This window comes from Oncorhynchus gorbuscha, linkage group LG22 (genome assembly GCF_021184085.1).
Source record: "Oncorhynchus gorbuscha isolate QuinsamMale2020 ecotype Even-year linkage group LG22, OgorEven_v1.0, whole genome shotgun sequence".
Taxonomy (NCBI): domain Eukaryota; kingdom Metazoa; phylum Chordata; class Actinopteri; order Salmoniformes; family Salmonidae; genus Oncorhynchus; species Oncorhynchus gorbuscha.
The window spans coordinates 52,247,312-52,258,691 of NC_060194.1; the positions used below are offsets into that span (position 1 = coordinate 52,247,312).

An 11,380-nucleotide genomic window follows, 5' to 3' on the forward strand; every position below is an offset into this window, starting at 1 on the left:
TGATGGCTGTTTAACAGTCTGATGGCCTTGAGATAGAAGCTGTTTTTCAGTCTCTCGGTCGCAGCTTTGATGCACCTGTACTGACCTCGCCTTCTGGATGATAGCGGGGTGAACAGGCAGTGGCTCGGGTGGTTGTTGTCCTTGATGATCTTTATGGCCTTCCTGTAACATCGGGTGGTGTAGGTGTCCTGGAGGGCAGGTAGTTTGCCCCCGGTGATGCGTTGTGCAGAACGCACCACCCTCTGGAGAGCCTTGCGCTTGAGGTCGGTGCAGTTGCCGTACCAGGCTGTGATACGGCCCGACAGGATGCTCTCGATTTCACATCTGTAAAAGTTTGTTAGGGTTTTCGGTGACACATTCCTTCAGCTTCCTGAGGTTGAAGGTGCTGTTGCGCTTTCTTCACCACACTGTCTGTGTGGGTGGACCATTTCAGTTTGTCTGTGATGTGTACGCCCAGGAACTTAAAACTGTCCACCTTGACCACACTGTCTGTCTGACACCTTCTCTTCTCCACTGCTGTCCCATCGAAGTGGATAGGGGGGTGCTCCCTCTGCTGTTTCCTGAAGTTCACGATCATCTCCTTTGTTTTGTTGACGTTGAGTGAGAAGTTGTTGTCACACTCCGAGTGGCATCACCTCCCTGTAGTCTGTCTCATCATTGTTGGTTATCAAGCCCACTACTGTTGTGCCGTCTGCAAACTTGATGATTGAGTTGGAGACGTGCATGGCCATGCAGTCGTGGGTGAACAGGGAATACAAGAGGGTGCTGAGCACGTGAAAAACTATTCCTAAATTGTTAATTCTCTCAAAATCTATAGGCACAACCTATATTCTAGCAAATGTCTTAAGTATACTAAACAAAAAATAAATGCAACAATTTCATTGGTTACAGTTGAAATGAGGAAATCAGTTAAATAAATGATTTAGACCCCTAATGATTGGATTTCACATGGACTGGGAACACAGATATACATCTGTTGGTCACAGATACATTACCAAAGAAGAATGGGCCTCAGGATCTCTTTACGGTATCTCTGTGCATTCAAACTACCATCGATAAAATGCAATTGTGCTCGTTGTCCATAGTTTATGCCTGCCCATACCATAACCCTGGCCCTACGGCCTTGGGAATGTTGACCTGTTCAAAGGTCTTACTCACATTGGCTACGGAGAGCGTGATCACGCAGTCGTCCGGAACAGCTGATGCTCTCATTCATGTTTCAGTGTTACTTGCCTTGAAACGACCTTAGAAGTAATTTAGCTCGTCTGTTAGGCTCCTGTCACAGTGCAGCTCGCGGCTGTGCTTCCCTTTGTACTCTGTAATAGTTTGCCCTGCCACATCCGATGAGCGGCGGAGCCGCTGTAGTACGATTCAATGTTAGTCCTGTATTAACGCTTTGCCTGTTTGATAGTTCGTCGGAGTGCAGCGCAGGATTTCTTATAAGCTTCCGGGTTAGAGTCCTGCACCTTGAAGCGGCAGCTCTACCCTTTAGCTCAGTGCGCATGTTGCCTGTAATCCATGGTTTCTGGTTGGGGTATGTACTGTACGTACAGTTAATGTGGGGACTACGTCATCAATGCACTTATTAATGAAGCCGGTGACTGATGTGGTGTATTCCTCAATGCACTTATTAATGAAGCTGGTGACTGATGTGGTGTATTCCTCAATGCACTTATTAATGAAGCTGGTGACTGATGTGGTGTATTCCTCAATGCACTTATTAATGAAGCCGGTGACTGATGTGGTGTATTCCTCAATGCACTTATTAATGAAGCCGGTGACTGATGTGGTGTATTCCTCAATGCACTTATTAATGAAGCTGGTGACTGATGTGGTGTATTCCTCAATGCACTTATTAATGAAGCCGGTGACTGATGTGGTGTATTCCTCAATGCCATCGAAAGAATCCCGGAACATGTTCCAGTCTGTGAAACAGTCCTGTAGTGTAGCATCTGCTTCATCTGACCACTTCTGGTGACCCAGTCACTGGTGCTTCTTGCTTTAGTTTTTGCTTGTAAGCAAATCAGGAGGATAGAATTACAGTCATGTTTGCCAAATGGAGGGTGAGGGAGAGCTTTGTACTCAAATCAAATCAAATCAAACATATTTATATAGCCCTTCGTACATCAGCTGATATCTCAAAGTGCTGTACAGAAACCCAGCCTAAAACCCCAAACAGCAAGCAATGCAGTTGTACAAGCATGGCAGCTAGGAAAAACTCCCTAGAAAGGCCAAAACCTAGGAAGAAACCTAGAGAGGAACCAGGCTATGTGGGGTGGCCGGGCCTCTTCTGGCTGTGCCGGGTGGAGATTATAACAGAACATGGCCAAGATGTTAAATGTTCATAAATGACCAGCATGGTTGAATAATAATAGGGCAGAACAGTTGAAACTGGAGCAGCAGCACGGCCAGGTGGACTGGGTACAGCAAGGAGTCATCATGTCAGGTAGTCCTGGGGCATGGTCCTAGGGTTCAGGTCCTCCGAGAGAGAGAAAGAAAGAGAGAAGGAGAGAATTAGAAGAACGCACACTTAGATTCACACAGGACACCGAATAGGACAGGAGAAGTACTCCAGATATAACAAACTGACCCCAGCCCCCCGACACATAAACTACTGCAGCATAATACTGGAGGCTGAGACAGGAGGGGCCAGGAGACACTGTGGCCCCATCCGAGGACACCCCCAGACAGGGCCAAACACTCATCTCATCTCTGTGTGTGGAGTAAAGGTGGTCTAGAGTTTTTTTTCCCTCTGGTTGCATATATATTAACATGAGGTGAAACGGATTTAAGTTTCCCTGCATTAAAGTCCCCGGCCACTAGGAGCGCCACTTCTGGATGAGCGTCTTCCTGTTTGCTTATGGCCTCATACAGCTGGTTGAGTGGGGTCTAAATTTCCAGCAACAGTTTGTGGTGGTAAATAGACAAATACGAAAAATATAGATGAAAACTCTCTTGGTAAATAGTGTGGTCTACAGCTTATCATGAGATACTCTACCTCAGGCGAGTAAAACCTTGAGACTTCCTTAGATTAAGTGCACCTGCTGTTGTTTACAAATATACATAGACCACCACCCCTAGTCTTACCAGAGGCCGCTGTTCTGTCCTGCCGAAAAAGCGTAAAACCCGCCAGCTGTATGTTAATCATGTCGTCGTACAGCCACGACTCGGTGAAACATAAGATATTACAGTTTTTTAACATCCCGTTGTTAGGATATATGTGCTTGTCTATTTTATTATCCAGTGATTTTACATTAGCTAATGGGTTCTATGGTAAAGCAGATCCTTACTAGGCACCCAGACCTACGTCCACGATATCTCAGTCTCTTTCTCCTGCAAATGACGGGGATGCCTTGTCGGGTGTCTGGAGTAAATCCTTCACGTTCGACTCGTTAAATAAAAAATTATAATCTTCCAGTACGAGGTGAGTAATCGCTGTCCTGATATCTAGAAGCTCTTTTCCGCCATAAGAGACGGTGGCAGAAACATTAGTATGTACAAAATAAGTTACAAATAACGCGAAAAAACACACACGATAGCAAAATTGGTTAAGAGATCGTAAAATGACAGCCATCTCCTCCGGTGCCATTGTGAAAGTGACAAAAACAACCTTACAGTGCCTTCAGAAAGTATTCACAACCCTTGACTTGCTCCACATTTGTGACCGACCGCCTTGATTCGGTTTTTGCAGCAACATTTGAAATGTTTTTGTACAAATGGATAAAAGTAGAGACTCCGACCTGGTTTAACATACACAGCATTTGAGGAACAATGGGAAAGTAATTCTGCATTGAAAGTTGATAAACTTGTAATCTCACTTTTGAGAAAATGGCCTTTGAATGTTTTTGGTACCTACTGGAGAGCTCTTCTTTGCCTACACCCATTCAACATTGTTTTCTTAGCTACACCAATCTCTACACCAATCTCTTCAAGGGTTGATCCTAGTGTTCTGTCCTAACAACAGCAGTCAAACACCCAGTGACATTCTATTAAAATGGACACTTTCATAGTGGAGTCTTTTGTTAAGACATGTAGCTAGCTAGCTAACAGTACACTTTAACTTGAAATGAAAAGTCTTTATGTCAAAATTATAAATGTGTAATATCTGAAAATGTAGCTAGCTGGACTATCTTACCCCTGGTCTGAAATCGGAGTAGATAGCCAGAGCGAATTTACCATCTACGTCAATCAACAGTTGTCGCAGTGACGTTCGGCCTGCAACGAAAACATGCGGTCTCTCCTTCACTGCCTTCACTCTCCTTCACTTTACTGCAGCCGAGGTGAGTAAGACATTTAAACGTGTTAACCCTCGCAAGGCTGCAGGCCCAGATGGCATCCTCAGCCGCGCCCTCAGAGCATGCGCAGACCAGCTGGCCGGTGTGTTTACGGACATATTCAATCAATCCCTATACCAGTCTGCTGTTCCCACATGCTTCAAGAGGGCCACCATTGTTCCTGTTCCCAAGAAAGCTAAGGTAACTGAGCTAAACGACTACCGCCCTGTAGCACTCACTTCCGTCATCATGAAGTGCTTTGAGAGACTAGTCAAGGACCATATCACCTCCACCCTACATGACACCCTAGACCCACTCCAATTTGCTTACCGCCCAAATAGGTCCACAGACGATGCAATCTCAACCACACTGCACACTGCCCTAACCCATCTGGACAAGAGGAATACCTATGTGAGAATGCTGTTCATCGACTACAGCTCGGCATTCAACACCATAGTACCCTCCAAGCTCGTCATCAAGCTCGAGACCCTGGATCTCGACCCCGCCCTGTGCAACTGGGTACTGGACTTCCTGATGGGCCGCCCCCAGGTGGTGAGGGTAGGCAACAACATCTCCTCCCCGCTGATCCTCAACACGGGGGCCCCACAAGGGTGCGTTCTGAGCCCTCTCCTGTACTCCCTGTTCAACCACGACTGCGTGGCCACGCACGCCTCCAACTCAATCATCAAGTTTGCGGACGACACAACAGTGGTAGGCTTGATTACCAACAACGACGAGACGGCCTACAGGGAGGAGGTGAGGGCCCTCGGAGTGTGGTGTCAGGAAAATAACCTCACACTCAACGTCAACAAAACTAAGGAGATGATTGTGGACTTCAGGAAACAGCAGAGGGAACACCCCCCTATCCACATCGATGGAACAGTAGTGGAGAGGGTAGTAAGTTTTAAGTTCCTCGGCATACACATCACAGACAAACTGAATTGGTCCACTCACACAGACAGCGTCGTGAAGAAGGCGCAGCAGCGCCTCTTCAACCTCAGGAGGCTGAAGAAATTTGGCTTGTCACCAAAAGCACTCACAAACTTCTACAGATGCACAATCGAGAGCATCCTGGCGGGCTGTATCACCGCCTGGTACGGCAACTGCTCCGTCCTCAACCGTAAGGCTCTCCAGAGGGTAGTGAGGTCTGCACAACGCATCACCGGGGGCAAACTACCTGCCCTCCAGGACACCTACACCACCCGATGTTACAGGAAGGCCATAAAGATCATCAAGGACATCAACCACCCGAGCCACTGCCTGTTCACCCCGCTATCATCCAGAAGGCGAGGTCAGTACAGGTGCATCAAAGCTGGGACCGAGAGACTGAAAAACAGCTTCTATCTCAAGGCCATCAGACTGTTAAACAGCCACCACTAACATTGAGTGGCTGCTGCCAACACACTGACATTGACACTGACCCAACTCCAGCCACTTTAATAATGGGAATTGATGGGAAATGATGTAAATATATCACTAGCCACTTTAAACAATGCTACCTAATATAATGTTACTTACCCTACATTATTCATCTCATATGCATACGTATATACTGTACTCTATATCATCGACTGCATCCTTATGTAATACATGTACCACTAGCCACTTTAACTATGCCACTTTGTTTACTTTGTCTACATACTCATCTCATATGTATATACTGTACTCGATACCATCTACTGTATGCTGCCCCGTACCATCACTCATTCATATATCCTTATGTACATATTCTTTATCCCCTTACACTGTGTATAAGACAGTAGTTTTGGAATTGTTAGTTAGATTACTTGTTGGTTATTACTGCATTGTCGGAACTAGAAGCACAAGCATTTCGCTACACTCGCATTAACATCTGCTAACCATGTGTATGTGACAAATAAAATTTGATTTTGATTTGATTATTGAAATGGATACTTGCATAGTGGAGTCTTTGTTAAGACATGTAGCTAGCTAGCTAAGCAATTAACCATAATCGCAACTCATGACATTACTACCCTGCATGAATTTGCAGGTATCTAACCAACCAGGTTCAATGTTAACAACATTAACATTAGGCTATAACTAGCCAAGCAAATGGCTCTGAGACACGAAAAATAAGATCATATACGTAACATTAGCTAGAGAGCTAACAAGCTAACGTTAGCTAGCTAGCTAACTGTACACTTTAACTTGAAATGAAAACGACTTTTCAAAATTATAAATGTGTAATATCCTAAAATGTAGCTAGCGAGACTATCGTACCCGTATTCATGGTTGGGCGCTTCTCCCTGTCACAGATGCCACGGTTGCCCTTAGTTTGAAGATGTAATCCAGAGACAGGTGTCAACCTGTTAATCCTACCCCCTACTTTTTCGAACATTCTGTTAAAAATCGCGCAACATTTTAGCAACATTCCTCTACCCTGCAGCCTACCTCTACCTCTACCTCTACCTCTACACTACAGTCTACCTCTAACCTACAGCCTACCTCTACCTCTACGCTACAGTCTACCTCTACCCTACAGCCTACCTCTACCCTACAGTCTACCTCTACTCTACTGTCTACCTCTACCCTACAGCCTTCCTCTACTCTACGGCCTACCTCTACCTCTACCCTACAGCCTACCTCTACCTCTACCCTACGGCCTACCTCTACCTCTACCCTACAGCCTACCTCTACCTCTACCTCTACCCTACAGCCTACCTCTACCATACAGCCTATCTCTACCTCTGCTGTCTACCTCTACCTCTACCCTACAGCCTACCTCTACTCTACAGCCTACCTCTTCCTCTACCCTACAGCCTACCTCTACCTCTACCTCTACCCCACAGCCTACCTCTACCATACAGCCTAACTCTACCTCTGCTGTCTACCTCTACCTCTATCCTACAGCCTACCTCTACTCTACAGCCTACCTCTTCCTCTACCCTACAGCCTACCTCTACTCTACAGCCTACCTCTTCCTCTACCCTACAGTCTACCTCTACTCTACAGCCTACCTCTGCTCTACAGCCTACCTCTACTCTACAGCCTACCTCTACTCTACTGTCTACCTCTACCCTACAGCCTTCCTCTACTCTACGGCCTACCTCTTCCTCTACCCTACAGCCTACCTCTACTCTACAGCCTTCCTCTGCTCTACAGCCTACCTCTACTCTACAGCCTACCTCTACTCTACTGTCTACCTCTACCCTACAGCCTTCCTCTACTCTACTGTCTACCTCTACCCTACAGCCTTCCTCTACTCTATTGTCTACCTCTACTCTACGGCCTACCTCTTCCTCTACCCTACAGCCTACCTCTACCCTACAGCCTTCCTCTACTCTACAGCCTACCTCTTCCTCTACCCTACAGCCTACCTCTACTCTACAGCCTACCTCTTCCTCTACCCTACAGTCTACCTCTACTCTACAGCCTACCTCTGCTCTACAGCCTACCTCTACTCTACAGCCTTCCTCTACATCATCACAGCACTGCCCATCGTCACACAACCAGGCAGACATCATTACATCACTGGCCATGTTCACACAACCAGGCAGACATCATCACAGCACTGCCCATCGTCACACAACCAGGCAGACATCATTACATCACTGGCCATGTTCACACAACCAGGCAGACATCATTACATCACTGGCCATGTTCACACAACCAGGCAGACATCATCACAGCACTGCCCATCGTCACACAACCAGGCAGACATCATTACATCACTGGCCATGTTCACACAACCAGGCAGACATCATTACATCACTGCCCATCGTTCTGACTGTGCCATACACACTAAGACTACGTTTGTCTTAATCTGCCCTAAGCCTGTGGGATGCATTGAACCACAGCAGTACTTTGGAATAAGGATAAAATCCAGTGGCATGGAACACACAGGGTCATAATCCCCTCCTGTCCTGTCTTCTCACCAGGCTCACTGTCAACACAAAGCTGATACGATAGGCTAGACAGCTAGCTCTTCTCTGGTCAGAAGCACCATGCTGCGATAGGCTAGATAGCTAGCTCTTCTCTGGTCAGAAGCACTATGCTGCGATAGGCTGGATAGCTAGCTCTTCTCTGGTCAGAAACACTATGCTACGATAGGCTAGATAGCGTGCTCTTCTCTGGTCAAGCTAGGTAGTTAGAGAGAGGATCTGCAACATGCTGCAGAGGTATGATACAAAGGCAGAGACAGGCCTGGGACAGTGTTAACTCCTAGGTAGTGTTAGAGAGGCAGGGTAGAGAGACTGGGAGGTGGAGAGAGAGAGAGAGAGAGAGAGAGAGAGAGAGAGAGAGAGAGAGAGAGAGAGAGAGAGAGAGAGAGAGAGAGAGAGAGAGAGAGAGAGAGAGAGAGAGAGAGAGAGAGAGAGAGAGAGACTGGGAGGTGGAGAGACTGGGAGGTGGAGAGAGAGAGAGAGAGAGAGAGAGAGAGAGAGAGAGAGAGAGAGGGGGGGGGGGTAGAGAGACTGGGAGGTGGAGAAGAGAGAGAGAGAGAGAGAGAGAGAGAGAGAGAGAGAGAGAGAGAGAGAGAGAGAGAGAGAGAGAGAGAGAGAGAGAGAGAGGGGTAGAGAGAGAGGGGTAGAGAGACTGGGAGGTGGAGAGAGAGAGTAGAGAGGCAGAGAGTTACAGACAGAGGCAGAGAGAAGAAAGGAAGTGGAGAGACTGACAGAGAGGATGGAAATGGTAGGGATGTAGGGAGACAGTGGTAGAGAGACAGAGAGAGGTAGAGTGTAGAGGGTAGAGAAGGAGAAATAGCAGTAGAAGTAGGTAGAGAGAGAGACAGAGAGTTTGAGAGACCGTATCCCAGCAGAGTCTTCCCATGTGTTCAGTGTGTCCTGGAGGCTCCAGTGAGGTTGTGGGGCTCTGATGATGCTGCTAATGACCACCCCTGACACATACTAGCTGCTGGGGTGTGGATGGTGGGAGGCCGGTGTGTTCGAGGAATAGGCCACACTCGGGCCTTGATGTGGCATCACATCCTGGGGCTGCTGAGGGTCTGTCGTCAGGGCGAGGGATACCTAGCTCCAGGGACAGAAGACGGAGACCATGACAACAGAGACCATGATGAAAGGGAGCATGGAGACGGGGGTAATGGGGACGGGGATGCAGTGTCCTCCCAGGTAAGGCCTCATGATGAGACACATTCATGGGTTGTTAGTACTGTAGCCTGCCTGACAGAACTGTAACTGTGGAACGAGTGAAAATGGGGATGTCTGATTTAGAAAACTTTGTAACGATCTATGCCTTGCAGAAATATGACCAATTAGAATGATATCCCCACTAACAACCATGAAAATGGTAGAAGTTTAGGTCTTGAATTTCAAATACGGAGAGACAAACCAATAGAGAAGAAGTGAAACTGTGCTGCTGGTTATAGTATTGTTGTTAAAGAATGACATGGACAGTTATACATCTATAAGTATCTGTAATGGAGGGACGTGGCTGTACTATATATATTAGTATCTGTAGTGGAGGGACGTGGCTGTACTATATATATTAGTATCTGTAGTGGAGGGACCTGGCTGTACCATATATATTAGTATCTGTAGTGGAGGGACGTGGCTGTACTATATCTATTAGTATCTGTAGTGGAGGGACCTGGCTGTACTATCTGTAGTGGAGGGACCTGGCTGTACTATATATATTAGTATCTGTAGTGGAGGGACCTGGCTGTACTATCTGTAGTGGAGGGACCTGGCTGTACTATATATATTAGTAACTGTAGTGGAGGGACCTGGCTGTACTCTATATATTAGTATCTGTTGTGGAGTGACCTGGCTGTACTATCTGTAGTGGAGGGACCTGGCTGTACTATATCTATTAGTATCTGTAGTGGAGGGACCTGGCTGTACTATATATATTAGTATCTGTAGTGGAGGGACCTGGCTGTACTATATATATTAGTATCTGTAGTGGAGGGACCTGGCTGTACTATATATATTAGTATCTGTAGTGGAGGGACCTGGCTGTACTATATATATTACTATCTGTATTGGAGGGACCTGGCTGTACTATCTGTAGTGGAGGGACCTGGCTGTACCATCTGTAGTGGAGGGACCTGGCTGTACTATATCTATTAGTATATGTAGTGGAGGGACCTGGCTGTACTCTATCTATTAGTATCTGTAGTGGAGGGACCTGGCTGTACTATATATATTAGTATCTGTAGTGGGGGGACCTGGCTGTACTATATCTATTAGTATCTGTAGTGGAGGGACCTGGCTGTACTATATATATTAGTATCTGTAGTGGAGGGACCTGGCTGTACTATATATATTAGTATCTGTAGTGGAGGGACCTGGCTGTACTATATCTATTAGTATCTGTAGTGGAGGGACCTGGCTGTACTATATATATTAGTATCTGTAGTGGAGGGACCTGGCTGTACTATATCTATTAGTATCTTTAATGGAGGGACCTGGCTGTACTATATATGTAAGTATATGTAGTGGAGGGACCTGGCTGTACTATATATGTAAGTATCTGTAGTGGAGGGACCTGGCTGTACTATATATATTAGTATCTGTAGTGGAGGGACCTGGCTGTACCATATATATTAGTATCTGTAGTGGAGGGACCTGGCTGTAATATATATATTAGTATCTGTAGTGGAGGGACCTGGCTGTACTATCTGTAGTGGAGGGACCTGGCTGTACTATATATATTAGTATCTGTAGTGGAGGGACCTGGCTGTACTATATATATTAGTATCTGTAGTGGAGGGACCTGGTTGTACTATATATATTAGTATCTGTAGTGGAGGGACCTGGCTGTACTATCTGTAGTGGAGTGACCTGGTTGTACTATATATATTAGTATCTGTAGTGGAGGGACCTGGCTGTAATATATATATTAGTATCTGTAGTGGAGGGACTTGGCTGTACTATATCTATTAGTATCTGTAGTGGAGGGACCTGGCTGTACTATATATATTAGTATCTGTAGTGGAGGGACCTGGCTGTACTATATATATTAGTATCTGTAGTGGAGGGACCTGGCTGTAATATATATATTAGTATCTGTAGTGGAGGGACTTGGCTGTACTATATCTATTAGTATCTGTAGTGGAGGGACCTGGCTGTACTATATATATTAGTATCTGTAGTGGAGGGACCTGGCTGTACTATATATATTAGTAT

The 11,380-nt window shown here is 46.2% G+C and overlaps 1 protein-coding gene across 3 annotated transcripts in view; it reads left to right on the forward strand.

Annotated features, from left to right (window-relative positions):
• Window positions 1-8,919: 8,919 nt before the first annotated feature.
• Window positions 8,920-11,380, forward strand: part of rgs20 (regulator of G protein signaling 20) — a 43,665-nt gene continuing 41,204 nt past the window's right edge. For all 3 annotated transcript variants that reach the window (XM_046320662.1, XM_046320664.1, XM_046320661.1), the window contains exon 1: window positions 8,920-9,361. In XM_046320662.1, the coding sequence (XP_046176618.1) occupies window positions 9,158-9,361 (204 nt within the window). In that variant the 5' untranslated portion in view covers window positions 8,920-9,157. The remainder of the gene's footprint in view (window positions 9,362-11,380) is intronic.